The sequence below is a fragment of the Endocarpon pusillum genome, assembly GCF_000464535.1.
Source record: "Endocarpon pusillum Z07020 unplaced genomic scaffold scaffold5968, whole genome shotgun sequence".
Classification (NCBI taxonomy): domain Eukaryota; kingdom Fungi; phylum Ascomycota; class Eurotiomycetes; order Verrucariales; family Verrucariaceae; genus Endocarpon; species Endocarpon pusillum.
In genome coordinates this window covers 1,364-15,530 of record NW_006916554.1, presented here as the reverse complement: position 1 = coordinate 15,530, position 14,167 = coordinate 1,364, and the positions used below count along the sequence as shown (strand labels likewise).

General features: G+C 49.0%; 4 protein-coding genes across 4 annotated transcripts; 2 read left to right on the top strand and 2 right to left on the bottom strand.

The window, feature by feature from the left end:
- Nucleotides 1–1,305: 1,305 nt before the first annotated feature.
- EPUS_08819 (uncharacterized protein) lies at nucleotides 1,306–5,678 on the bottom strand (the record flags this gene model as incomplete). Its single annotated transcript, XM_007806804.1, has 4 exons — nucleotides 1,306–4,720; nucleotides 4,782–4,803; nucleotides 4,855–5,415; nucleotides 5,585–5,678. 4 exons carry the CDS (start codon nucleotides 5,676–5,678, stop codon nucleotides 1,306–1,308), a joined length of 4,092 nt encoding a protein of 1,363 aa, XP_007804995.1.
- A 1,173-nt stretch (nucleotides 5,679–6,851) lies between these two features.
- On the top strand, nucleotides 6,852–9,473 carry EPUS_08818 (uncharacterized protein; the record flags this gene model as incomplete). The annotated part of the gene is made up of 1 exon (XM_007806803.1): nucleotides 6,852–9,473. The coding sequence occupies one exon, from the start codon at nucleotides 6,852–6,854 to the stop codon at nucleotides 9,471–9,473; it is 2,622 nt and encodes an 873-aa protein (XP_007804994.1).
- Nucleotides 9,474–9,706: 233 nt separating this feature from the next.
- On the bottom strand, nucleotides 9,707–10,504 carry EPUS_08817 (uncharacterized protein; the record flags this gene model as incomplete). Its single annotated transcript, XM_007806802.1, has 1 exon — nucleotides 9,707–10,504. One exon carries the CDS (start codon nucleotides 10,502–10,504, stop codon nucleotides 9,707–9,709), a length of 798 nt encoding a protein of 265 aa, XP_007804993.1.
- A 2,836-nt stretch (nucleotides 10,505–13,340) lies between these two features.
- On the top strand, nucleotides 13,341–13,861 carry EPUS_08816 (uncharacterized protein; the record flags this gene model as incomplete). Its single annotated transcript, XM_007806801.1, has 2 exons — nucleotides 13,341–13,482; nucleotides 13,542–13,861. 2 exons carry the CDS (start codon nucleotides 13,341–13,343, stop codon nucleotides 13,859–13,861), a joined length of 462 nt encoding a protein of 153 aa, XP_007804992.1.
- Between the last annotated feature and the right edge of the window lie 306 nt (nucleotides 13,862–14,167).

Below are 14,167 nucleotides of genomic sequence, written 5' to 3'. Positions count from 1 at the left end.
ACAAGGATAATCATGTCAAAATACTGGTTGATATTGGAGCCTATCAGGTCGAGGATGGTGGGGACATCTGGTGACAAAGAAAAGAGAGGGCGGAGTTCAGTAGAGTGACGTTTTAGTAGGGATGGTAGGGAACATCGGGAGAGGAGATATGCGGAGGCAAATGTTGCAGATATTTGAAGGCATAGATATGGTCTGGAGCCTCGAAATCTGGCATGGAAAAGACCTAGGTCTGTAGAAGGAAATGCCGACTCAAAAGTACGTCGAGCAGAGAAGAAATGGGAGGGTACCTTCTTCTGTCGCATGACGGATTGTACAGGACATCTTCGTTTAATGATCGGTCTCCAACTGGACTTTGAAATGGGTCTCACAGAGTATGTAACGATATCGGTATATAGACAGTCGAGGAAACGACAATTGAAATTCCGCGAAATTTTAATCGATGTGGGAAACGGGAGAAGGGGGTTCAGAAATAATCTCCACGTCCTCGCTTTGCGTCGGTCCACATGACACCCATACCCGCATGAGCTATTGAGTAATGAATACGCCGTACACGTTTGACAGGATCCTACATGTCCGTATTCGACAATTCGACTGGTCTCCATCATCAAGCCAGATTCCTACGTTACGTTTGGGGTTCCCCTACCCCTGTGCAACCACGACTGCTCAGGGGTAGGGTCTTGGCACTACATCGCCGGCGAGCTCTCGCCAATAGGCCTTGAATGCTGTTCGACAATGTGCTGGCTGCGGAATGCCTTGCAACCTGTGGCCGACGCTAGAATTGGCTGCAATCACTATCTCAGCGCCAGAGAAGTCGCCTGCTGATGTAGTCTGTGCCACGGACACTCTCCTATTCTCGAACTCAGCTCAGCCCTAACTAATCGACTTTCAGCCATGCACAGCTTTGCGAAGCTTCTTGGTATTCGAGATCACAACAGATGGACCGTGAGATAGATCTACAAGACCAGAAATCATCAAGTCCGTCCCATCCTACAAGCAGAGAAATCTGCTGTGACGATGCTGACACTGTGTGTGCAGTGCGGGGATGGAAGCATTGAGAAATGAAGACCTCCTACACGAAGTTTCCAAAGGACTACAAGCCATAAATGGCAATGCTGCCAGAAGAGGGAATAGTGACGTGATTGAATAATCATTCTGCCGCTCCGCCATAGGCAGGCTGTCTGTCTATCCATCTATACTCCTATTAACCATACCAGAAACATTTCCACATCGCCATCAGGGCACCCGCTCTATCTTTACCGGTCTAAGGCGCAGAATAGTGGTAAAACCAACAATATTGTGTTTACTCTATGCATCTGATGATGGACTCGCATTCTCCACTCCTTCCTTCTTTCCCTTCTCCATCTCCTTCGCATGACTTTCCGAGATGTTCAATGCCAAGAATGACTGTGGCAGTTTCACCTGATCGAATTTTGCCTTTAGCGTCTCGATCACAGTCTTCCAGTTCTGATGAGCTGTCAAGCTTCTTACTGGAGCTGTGCCAATGGCATGCCTAGAGTCAAGAGACACATCCAGAGGATCGAAAGTGTGACAGCCAGGACTGATAGAGATTCGAATTGAATACTCAAACTCTGCCGTCTCATTATCTTTGGCTTCGTACAATTCAAATCGAATCTGAGACAGGTAATCGAGTTCGGGAATTGTGGCTCGTGGAATTTTGGTCTCGATGCCACCTTCCAAAATGCAATTGAGGAGAGTGTAAATGTGGGATTCTTTGGTGAAATAGATGAACGACTTTGCATCTGGAGAGGCTTGAAGCTCCTCCAGATCTTGAACGATCTCTCTCAGAAGAGGTAGCGAGGTAAGGAGGCCGATTTCAAGCTTCTCGCTATCACTGATGCCGTATTCTTGCGGGCCGATATAGTCAAACAGGATCTTGGCGTACCGATACAATTCTCGCAAACGAAACAGCCGTTTGTCGACCTTGAGCTTAGTGTCTCCGCTGCCGGAGTAGAGTTTGAAATACGACTTATCTTCGATGGTTGGAATTGGCGGTGTGGACTGTCCACCAAGCATAGACCTGCGCCGGAAGCCCATTCTGTGTGCAAAGCCTTGCGACTGAGATCTGTCGGGAGATGAGCCTAATGTGGTGCTGCTCTCTTGACGTGATAGAGGTGATATCCTTTCCGCTTCAATAGCCTCTTGCTCTTCTTTCGCGATTTCGTCGAGCAGAGTCTGACTAGGCATGAAGATCCACTCTAAAAAACTCTTGTTGTGAAGAGCGTCAAACTTGCAGGTGTCATACAGCTCGCTGATTTTGGACGGATCCGCTTTTTCGGAATCGCAGAACTCAGCAAACAACTTCTCCCATCGTTCCTTGAATAGCTCGGCATTCTCTCCAGTACACCATCGAGACTGAATAGAAGCAGTGGTCTGCGCTTCATTGATCACTTTCGTAGATGGCCTGCTCTCTTTGACATCGCCATTCCCGTTGATGGCTGCCAGAGAGGCAACGGCACTACCGTCAAGTCGTTTGAAGTTATGTCGCATCACCCGACGGTGGAATTTCATAAGCTCCACGACCTTCCCCATCACAACCGATGGCTCTGGTGTATTCTTGGGCCAGGCGAACTGCTCAGGGGCGGAGTTACCCTCTCGAAGTAGCAACTTGAGCTTCTTCTTGACTTTATCCATGACATCTTTTGCAGCATTGGAATCATCAAGCAGATCCTTTCTCACAGTGATGGAACCGTCAGGGAGACTTTGCTGCTCAAGGAAAGAAGCTGCCCAAATCGCAGCACTGGTACTGACACGTCGTTCGGAGCTCGTGAACACTCTCACATCGTCGAGAGTTTCTCTATTCATCAGTTTGAGGTCGTCTCGCATACTCTGTCCGAGATCTTGAGCTTGATACCTGGCCGAGTGTGTTGGCTCACCACCCCATTTTATGACAAGCTGCAATTTGTCAAGAATAAGGTCTTCCTCAGCCGCAGAGAACCGCGAGAAAGTGACATTTGAGATGGAGTTACTTCGAGTCGGAGTACGATCTAATTCAGAGGAGGCTGATTGGTTGCCGTGAGTAGCATCTGCAACTTTTAGTCGCTCAGGCTCGGAGATCGCTGCCTGGGCCGGAAATGACGGCGTTGTAGCCTGTTTGGGTGACTGGACGAAGTCTTCTGACTTCCTCTTTCGAAACATCGGCTTGATCTGCACTTTCGTCCCAGCTTGTCCGCCTTTCCTTGCCAATGCATTTCGCAATAGCCTCAGCTTGTCGTAATCTTCTAACATTTGTGACATTGCTAGCCGGACGGCAGCTTCCACACTAGCAAGTGCCGCTTCACCTTTCAACAGGACCTCTTCTTGATGACCTTTTAAGAGATCGACGAATGGCTGCGAGTGGAAGGTGAATTTGAATTTCTGCTTGGGGGTCCTGTCGGCATGTCGGATAACAGCCACCAGACCTTTTAACTTCCACGAATGTTTGGAGTTAGGAAGCGGAACGGCGACATCCCTGTTTTCTTGGACAGGGGTAGATCTAGCACCACTATTGCCGTCTGCGGTTGTCACGACTGGTGGTGGCAGCATCTCCAATTGGTCTGCTGTTTTCGTCATAGACTTCGTTGTTTGCCTCTGCTCGATATCTGGATGCGAAGACATTGGAGTATTCGTCCCAGATACATCAGGTGATATTGTCCCTTGTGCATGCTTGTTGCTGTGAGGACGATGAAGATGATGCGAGAGCTTACTCATGCTGGGTGAGTTTAATAGCTCCTTTAATGCAGACTTATGAGCTGCCGGTGGGACGCTTTCGTGACGTGGCTTGTTTTCTGTCCGAGGCTCGGAACTGGAGTCGTCTACAGTATTCTCATTCTTCATCTTTTCTTTGGTGAACATATCTCGCAAGATCTGCGCAGATCTGTCGTAGTAATCGTTGTTGTCTTTGACAAAACTCCATCCATTGACATCAATGACATAGCTTGTGCCATTTGCTCGTAGGAGATCGAATCCACAGATACGCTGACCAAAACCATTTGCAATTTTCGCAGCTATTGCAGCCTCTTCCGGACTGAGAGTAGTTATGTATCTCAGCTCCTTTCCGTGCAAATTTCGTCGAACAAGTCCATCAACCACAGGCGATTTTCGAGTTTCGGCATGGCAGTAATCAGGACCGACAGTGTATGCTTTAACATCTTCGGCATTTTCCACGTGCAAGAATTGTTCATAGATGTAGCTAGAATTCTCCTCGGTGATACATCTTGGAACAATCAAGTTAGGATCAAACTCGGACGATTTATTGCCGATTTTGCGAAAGAGCCTGCGCCCGCCACCTCCATTCTGGGATCGGGGAAAGTAGACCATGACATTGTGATCTTCTCCGTTAACAGGCTTTTCCACAAACGGTTTCTTTAGAGATCTGCCATCAATGAGGATCGTATCACCGTCGTCTATCAAATCGATTTTTCTCGTGTGCGGCATGCCACCACCAGTTCCGTCTTCTGCGCCTTCAAGTGTGACTCCCACCATTTCCTTGACGTGTTGAGCAAGCGCGGCTGATTCGAATCTTGGGCCTCCGTCTCGATTGACCTCAAGCCTTTTTGGAGTTGGCACACCCATCTTGTCTAGAATTCGTAGGCATAATCGACGATCCCAAAGCACTTTCTGCATTGACAAATCATTCACGACGAATGGCTTCCGCAACTTAACATATCGAATAGCCTTCTCCAAGGGAAAGCCATCCGAGAAGAAAGATATGAGAAAATCACTAGGGCCGAAACGTCAGTATCCATGAACGGGGGTTGAAGTTAGCATAAGGTGATTCCTACCAGATTGGCCAATTCTCAACGTCTTTCCAGACATCATTAGCTCAGATATGTGAAGGTAGAGGATTGTGCTCACCCTCATCTAAAATGACCTTGTCACCAAACACAATAACCTCAAATTCACCTTGACCCTGAAGGCGGGTCAAAATGCTTCGGCTTGGTCTACTGCGAGCTTTTACATCGAGTGCGCAGACCCCAATCTTGCCGATAAAGGGAACTTTGGCTGTAACAGCATCAGCTGAAGGTGTGGTTGGGTTGATGTGGACCGACGTACTCTCGGGCTCGCTGCCTGCGGTGCTGGTGGCGGTTGAGCCGCTAAAACGTCGCCGTGTAGCAGACACCGATCGAGTAGGGCGAGGAGCTCTAGGTGGAAAAGCGCCATCTTTGTTGGTAGGCAAATTATTGGCGCTGCCTATATTGTTTGGAGAAGGTTTCGTGCTGAGAGCAGGCTCACTAGGAGTGAGCGCTGGCGGAGATATCAAAGCTGCACTGGCAGTTTGGGGTACGGACGAGGTTGTGACGGCTGTTTTGTCTGTCGCTGTTGTTGGAGGCCCAAATGTGGGACTAGCAGGCGCTTTCCGTAGGTTCTGAAGCTCCTCCGCTGTAACACCTTTCTCAGACTCGCTGGAGCTTGACACTATAAAAGGTACGTCAGCACTCGCCCCTGACATGATCGTTTGCACAGATACAGAGGACTCGGCGAGGATGGTTCGGCCTTATATGGAGGCAGCTTTAAAATTTGCTTATTCACATTGCTGATTGAATCACAGCTTCAAGCCGGAAGAGAGTGCTGGCTTCTTGCTCACCACTAGATATATTGTTCTCTTCCGAGCGTCTTGACGGCTTGACGGAAGCGGAAAGCCGCCTCTCATTGGCCGGCTTGGACGAGGGTGGAGGCATGCTGATGCTTGGTCGGTCCATGGTAGTTTTCGTATGCTCTGTGCCAGCTTGCAGACCTTTCCTGCGGACTGATGAGGCATTAGTTGCAGACAAAAGCGTGTGTGAGCTTGATCTATGAGGCGCTCGTGATGGGACGGCAGCCTTTGTAGAATCAGAGCTAGGATTAGAAGGTATGACCCTTGTCAGACTTGGTGTCTCTTCCTCTGGTATCAGCTCTGGGTTTTGCTGAATCCCAGTCTTTTCCTGCAAGGCTTCTGCCATTCCATTGGCACACCGTATGTACTATGATGTCGAAAGATCTGAGGCACTTGGCGGCCAATTGTGCTCATTGCGGCCCCTGTAGCCCGTCCAGTGGGCACAAGTGGTGAATATCTATCAGAGCCTTTCTATCTAAGTCTGAACGTAACCCGACAAAGGGCTGTGGTGGCAGGAATACGAACAGGAGTGCTCGTCCACATCGCCCGCCCGAAACAGGTGCCAGACTGTGGGGTTGGTCCTTCGGTCCTTCGGTCCGAGGTCAATTGTGTAAATATTTGGCAGAAAAAAGTTGGAGATCCATCAGTGCAACTCTTTTTCTTGCGGTACAGAAATTGTCCACTGTTCAACCATTAAAATGGGTAGGAGCGCACCAATGATATCGCCTGCTGCCGCTGCGACTCTATGAGAGAAATCAGCAATAGTGGTTGCACGAATGCCACAGCCCATGGAATTTGCGCTTCCTGTCGCAAAACGGCAGAGACGTGAGAATGGGAGGATAGAGAGCGAGAGAAATCCTCAACGAGGCTCACGTCTATTTGCTCCGTACAGAGTAGGCGAATTTACCGTTTCTTTGAGGTACATGCTAATGGTTCGCGGACCATCGGTCTCGTTTCTCCAACATCAGTCCCCTTCACCTCCGTACCTTTGGGTAAGACTACCTTTCAGATCACCACCTCTGTTGGAAGGCAGCTTCAGACATACGACATACGAAAAGGCCTGAATCTGGTCTTTCTGAGTAGTCCACAGACTCCGCAAACGATTACTGCAACATGCGCATATAGAGATCGAGTGGTGGTTGCCTGGGGAACAGGCCAGAGCGCACAGGATCAGGGCATCTGGGTTTTCAAGAGAGGGAGGCTTGTAGAGCAGATAGACCTACCTGATGGCTCGCAGGAGATAAGGCAGCTACTCGTCATGGGAGCATGGCTTGTTGCTTGTGGTACTAAGACGATAGAAGTATGGAAGACTGAGGATGGCTGCTACGAGCACTACACAACACTGGCACCTTCTCGTTCTGGAGTGCAGCCGGGTGATCAGATCTTGTCTGGGTTGATATGCAACATGCCGACATATCTGAACAAGATACTGGTCGCTAGACTGGATGGGACGACCGAGATCTGGAACATAAGCACCGGCAGATGCGTGTATGCGATAGCACCTCCAAAAGTGACTTCAGGCGCCGTCACTGCACTCCAACCGACTCCAGCTCTGTCGGTTGTAGCTGTTGCATATGCAGACGGATCCCTGGTTATCCATGATATCGAGCATGATGAAGCAATTCTTTCCTTTCACCAATCTTCTTTCCCAATCACATCAATCACTTTTCGCACGGACTGTCTCGGCGCTGGTGAAGATGGCCGTGAAGATGGTGTCATGGCCACTGCGAGCGTGAATAGTGGAGATGTTACTTTCTGGGATCTGAATAGCGGCGGTCGTGTTGCTGGAAAGCTTCGAGCAGCGCATGAGACGACACGCAACAGGGGCTCAGGAATTACTAAAATCGAGTTCCTCCCCAACCAGGCAGTCCTGGTTTCAACTGGGCTTGATAATGCTCTGCGCAGTTGGATATTTGACCACACTCCATTCTCTCCTGTTCCTCGAATATTGCATGCACGTAGCGGCCATGGAGGCCCGGTCACTACGCTAGATTTTCTACCTACTTCCTCCGATGGGTCGGATGCTGCGAGCAAGTGGCTCCTTTCAGCGAGTCAAGCCAGGGACCTCTGGGGTTTTAGTCTCCGCCGTGACGGGCAAAGCTCGGAACTCAGTCAAGGGAATGTCAAGCACAAAGCGAAAAAGAGAGGCCATTTGCATGACACATCATCCACGTTGGAGAACCTCAAAGCCCCTCCAGTCACTATGATCGCATCCACGCTGAATAGAGACGGAGGCATGGGGGCCAGCAGTGGTCCGATTTGGCAGAATGTAAAACGCTCCAGCGCTGAAGAGTCAAGTATGACAGGGTGGGAGAGCGTTGTGACAGCTCACGAAAACGATAATATTGCGCGAACCTGGTTTTGGGGACGCAAACGTGCGGGCCGTTGGACGCTGAAAACAGGTGACAGCAAGCCTGTTTCGAGTATAGCCATGACCGCTTGTGGTACGTTTGCAATAGTAGGATCGAGTGGAGGCAGCATCGACATGTACAATCTTCAGTCAGGCATGCATCGTCGAAAATTCCCACCTAAACTCACTCCAGCCGAAGTTAAACAAGTCCGGCTACGCCAGTTGCGAAGCGATACAGAAATGGCCAATCGAGGACATCACGGCAGTGTAAGTGGAATCACAGTCGATGCATTGAACCAATCCATGGTGTCTTGCAGTCTCGATGGATCGATCAGGTTCTGGGATTTCGCCACCGGTCTGCAAACTCACCAGCTTATAGCCGCCTCCTATGCACCTACTGCTCTTAGATACAACGCACCATCAGGTCTCATATCCCTAGCCTGTGACGATCTGTGCATACGGGTACTGGATATCGAGACTAAGAAAAAGGTTCGTGAGTTCTGGGGTTGCAGAGGACAGATCGACGATCACTGTTTCTCTCATGACGGCAGATGGATTGTCTCCTGTGCTAAGGATTCGGTGATCCGTGTTTTCGACCTTGCGACTGGACATCTGATTGATGCATTTAAGACTGCTGCATGCACCAGCCTCAGCTTCTCCAGCACGGGGGAGTATCTTGCTACTGCGCATGCCGACTCTATCGGGATCAATATCTGGAACAATATAACGCTGTTCCGCCATGTTTCTTCTCGGCAAATTGATGAGCAGACCGGAATCATTGACCTCACCGATAGCGCAATCTTTAATAGTAAACCCATGTTAGCCATTGAGGATAGCATCGCAGATGATCAACTCCTAGAAGTCGAAAGCACCAACGAACTTGAACAGCTCAACCACGACCTCCTCACCCTATCACTTGTCCCGAAATCACGCTGGCAGACACTGCTCCACCTCGATGACGTTCGAGAACGGAATAAGCCCATCGAGCCTCCGAAAGCACCTTCAAAAGCGCCATTCTTCCTCTCATCCGCCTTAACCACAACATCACAGCGGAAGACTCTAGAAGACGACACAAACAATGCCGTCACACTCGCCGAACGCTCCCGTATCACCAAACTACAAAACTCAGTACAGACGAGGGAAAGCGACTTCTCGAATCTCCTGGCCAGATTCAGCACGAGCCTCGACCCCGACGCAACCGACGTCATCTCACACCTGTCCTCGCTCTCACCATCGCAGATGGACCTTGAGATTCGAACCCTGACAGTTTCAGAGATGGTACCATTTGTAAATGCCTTGACGGCTCGGCTGCAGCTGAAGCGGGATTTTGAGCTCATCAACTCGTTCATGGCGTGCTTCTTGCGGATGCATGGAGATGTAGTACAGGAGGAGGATGAGGAGGCTGAAGGTGGGCAGCTGAAGGCCGCGATGAGAAGGTGGGATCGGGCGATGAGGACAGAGGAGGAGAGGTTGGGTCAGCTGATCGGGTATTGTAAGGGTGTCATAGATTTCCTGCGTAGTTCGCGATGACGCCTGGGCTGGGTGATGGATGATAAGAATGATGAAAGCCTTCTCTTATGTGTACAATGCCATATAACAGCCTAGGCTAATGCACACAAATCCCGTGCCAAAAACGCGCGTCCCTGTTCCGTGCTTTGCTTTGTGATATACTGATCATAGCATCATTCCTTAACTTGCCATTTTGTTGGCCCCTCTAAACAGCTCTGCCAGTTTGACGATAGTGTGAGTGAAGTAGCATCACCTCACAAACCCTCCCTAAACATGCTCCTCCTCTCTGTCGGACTATTCTCTTGACTCCCACCACCACCTTTCCCCTTCCCATTTTGACCCACATCCGCATCAACCATCGGTCTGGGAGACACTCCTCTCAGACTCGGCACTTCGTTCGTATCACTGAACGGGTTATTGCTGTCAACTCCCCTTGGCAACTGGCTCCCAGCTCCGCCCATCTCCTGATCATACCTCCTATCCAAGCCCTGCTGACCACCCACCACAGCCGAAGGGTCACGATGCTGGGTCCGTCCTCTCACGTCTGCGCCCTCGCCGTAAGCAGGCATAGCAGCTCCGGCATGACTTTCGTACAGCCCAGGGGTCGGCGCCAGACCAAGCTCCTGCTCCTCGTAATACCCACCGGGCCCAGCAGCACCGTAGGCATCCGCTTCATTACCCACCCTTGTATCCCACGCCTCGTCTGGATCCATGCCCCTCGCCCGTCTACCGCCGGCATACGCTGACTGTCCTGTACTGCCGATGGGATACCCACCGGCCTCCTCGTAATGACCTGGCGCTGTTCTGTTGCGCCCCTGTCGCAGCGTACTGAGCTTGTCTTTGATCCATTCGATGGGATTGCTGGAGCGAGGGGTGGGAAGAGCGCCAAACCCGCCGCTGCCGTCGGATTTGAGGAAGGGAATGTAAGAGCGCCAGGAGGGAGGGGGCAGGCCGGAACGTCGGGCGCGGATTTGCGTGAAGATCACCCAGCCGATCGCGCCGAAGATGAGGAGGAGGAAGAGGAGAAGGAAGAAGAGGCCCGCGCCGCCCATGTTGGGGGGTAGGTTCGATGTGGTGTGTGGGGTGAAGGCCGTTCAATGGGGGTGCGTTCGGTAGTAGAGTCTGGTTATGGGTTCGGATGCATGGGGATGACTGTTTACAGCATGAGGCGAAAAGGAGAGACGGTCAAGAAATACTCAATCTACCTCCTGAATGGGTTGGATGTCTTAGATGGATGTTTGCTGGGATGAAATTCAGCTATGACATAAATTGGCTTCAGCAATGGAGGATTGATGCCGATTCTGCGTGACTAAGCATCAAGTCGCTTTTAATACAAATAATCCGTAACGATTGGTAACCTACTAACCTACCTGCTACCCCAAGGCTTTGATCCAGATCCTGCTATTTGCAGCTGCGTGATTAAAACTTGTTGAGGATGGTTAGGCCTCACCCGTTTCACGCAATGGGTGATTCGGAACTTCTTGCAAACTTCGAAGTTGGCCTTTTGTTAATCTTAAGTATCAACTATCGCCAATAGCCATCCAATCACTCTCTCAATTGTCGATCTCACTGCATGCAATGTAATATACCCTCCGTCCGAGCTACGTCTCCTAAACGCGGTATAACTTTCACTTGCACTAGTGAAATCCTTCTAAGATACGACTATAGGTAGGTGAATGCCGAGGTTTGCCTCGGATGTTCTTGGTCGGTGTTGGTAAAGTTCCTTCTAAGCAAATGGATCCCCATTACTAGTAGGTGGATGTTTCGTGGCCAAAGACAGCGAGAGTATGGCTGGCTCAGCCGTGCAGCATATCTATGACGGACTATTATAAATCTGTAGCCTCTGAGGGCCAATTTGTCGCAAATGATGGCATATCTTGTCTCGTCAAGCGTCTTTGCATACATCCTATTGAAGATTGAATTCACGTCATTCCAGGTGATGTTCTCCGCTGAAGGTTCGACGAACGACTCTGCCTTGTTTTCGCCTCTATACAACTGCCCATTGATTTTGATGGCTCTGGCGCCAGGTCCTTCCCAAGACGCAGTGACCGCTTGACTCAGAGCTCCTTCTGCGTCTGAGCCTTCAAATGATCTGTCGCGTCCACGGGCTACCCATCTAAGTTCTTCGCTTGCATGCCTATCGGAGCCAACACCTCAAAAGTGACCTTTTGAGATCGATGCCAGAGAATCTCAAAGCAACTTTCCAATCTTCTTGATGCTGTATGGTCGGGCGGAATCGAAGAGCCGTCCCTGTATAGATGGCAGCAAAGTCTAGCATTAGGGGTATGCTTCGACCAGCCATCTAGGCCGGGCGGCACCAATGACCGCCCACTCCAATAGTGGTTTAGTACTTGCTTGCTGTCTACCGGTGACTTTGACCCAACAGCCTAGATGGTGAACGGCGCAATAACAAGCCAGAACTCCACATCCAGATCTTAGAGATTGCCACTGAATGTGACCGTACTCACGTCCCATACCTGATTGTCTAGAGTCAAATTACCAACCTTTCAAAGCAGCAAAAAGCGTCACCACCGACTAGCTTCGGCCATTGGATGAATTGAAGGAGGTTTGTGTCTTGTTACTTCTGCCGTGTTTGCTTGGTCGATATTAAGCATGTACCCACTGATCTGCGCTCTGATGCTGGGGCGCCTACCTTTTCCTGCCAACAGAAACCTCATCGAGCGCTTTTACAACCTGATTGCGATACCTCCCTTGGTATCAAAATATGAGACACGTGAGGTCATCACTTGCCCTTCTGTAGTGGAGAACAAAATGAGATCTGATGGCACCGCCCCACAGACATTATTAAATATGGATCCATATATTCTTCAGTCTGCTCAATGCCGTAGGCTACTAACAGGTTTTCGTCAGCCCAAGCTGGCCAGCGCCTCCACTGATCATCTACGATCGTGTCCTCAAACAGTGACATATTAGGCGTGATGGTAAGAACATGAAGTGGAGAGCTGAGGTAGAAAGCTAGGTTGTTCACATCCAGCGCGACACACTTTCCAAAAAGACGGTGTGATCGGTCAGTTGGTCGTAGGGTGAATGCAGTGATGTTTCATAGAGGTAGAGGCCTCCGCGTGGCCATCGCAGGCCGATGCAGTCCACAGTATAGATCGCCAGTACCGCACATGCCACTGTCTAGAAAGCTGGTCATAACCCGCAGAGGATTATTTGATTATCAAATCTACCCGATTGTTGGATAGTCATAACATGAGAATAACTGAGGTTTACAGTGTGATGAAGGAAGAATAACATTTGTCTGCTTAGATAATTATACCTTGGCGTTGCAACGGGTAGTATGGAACCCCTTTCAGAAGTATGTTTGTTACTACAAAAATGTAGTTTGCTATCTCACCATCTTAGCCATAACAGCCAGTACTCTATTTGTGATCTTCACAGTGAAGATGGAGATGATCTAGGGGTGCATTGCCTACATTGCTTCTCAGCTCGTTCTGAGAGCGTCACCACTTCCGCTGAAATCAGAGAACAAGCAAACTTCCACGAAAAAAATGGATAGCTCAACTCTGGACTCTCGTTCACACCGCCTCCGTAGGGGCAAGTTGTGGGCTTGCCTCTAGTGCTGGGAATCTGACGCTGCTGAAAATAAAGAAATTGCATTCCACAGATCAGCTCGGCTCCGGACATGACAACACCGCTGTCTCGGCAACTTGGGCATGGGACTTCTGTTCGATGAGCATACTCACTGCTCAGATACGGCGTGTTTGCCATTCGAGCGGTGTGACAGTTTCTCTGTATGTGGGCTCTTTCAGGCTATAAGTATACTCCCGTCACCCTTCGTTGATTTGAGAAAGAAGGCTTGAATAACCACCGGCCCCTTTTCCTTCCCAATTCACAAGTCGTCCTCATTAGTATCTGAGCAACATGCCTGTCGAAAAGAATGATTCCATTACCGTCCCATTGGACAAGCTCAAGAATGACGCCATTGTACCCCTCAAGTGGCAGCAGATTTTCCAAGACAGGAACAGCGACTACTATCTGGTAAACTATGAAAACAAGTCTAAAGGTAAGTATTTGTGATTCTTTGCATGTCGGGAATCTCTCCCGATCTGACTCTGCATACAGTAACAGAAGAGGAGCACGTCGGCATGCTTTTCATCGAAAAATCCAAGGTCGAAGAGTTCAAGGGCGTAGTCAAGGATGGGCAGATCACAGTCAGCGAGAAATTCCAATATGGTCAACCCAACAAGGCCGGGAACAAGAGATTCCTTGTCTACCACAACAAGGACAACAAACCCTACCAGCACCGATTTGTTGATAACATGCTCACCAAGTACGGCTCCATGGGAGCAGAGGCACTGGAGAAAATGGGCATGATGAAACCAAATGAGATGGTCGACTTGATTTCTGGCTTAGAGCTTACTTTGAATATATTGTCTCCTTAATTATTATTTACTTTATAGCCCTTTATATAGTTAGGCCTATATAGATTTATATAGTAAATCTGAAATAAGTTAAAAAGGAAAAAAAAAAAAAAAATAGTAAAAGTAATTTTTTATATGTTTTTTAACGTTATAAAATTATATAATAAGATAAAAAAAGCCTTTATACTAATTAGAAAACTACTTTATAAGCTCTTTATTTTATTTTATCTATACTTTTAATAAAGAAAACAAGAATTTAATAAAGTTAAAGTTAAAAGAGTAAAGAGATAAATATATTAATTAAATGTTTATCTTTTAGTATATATT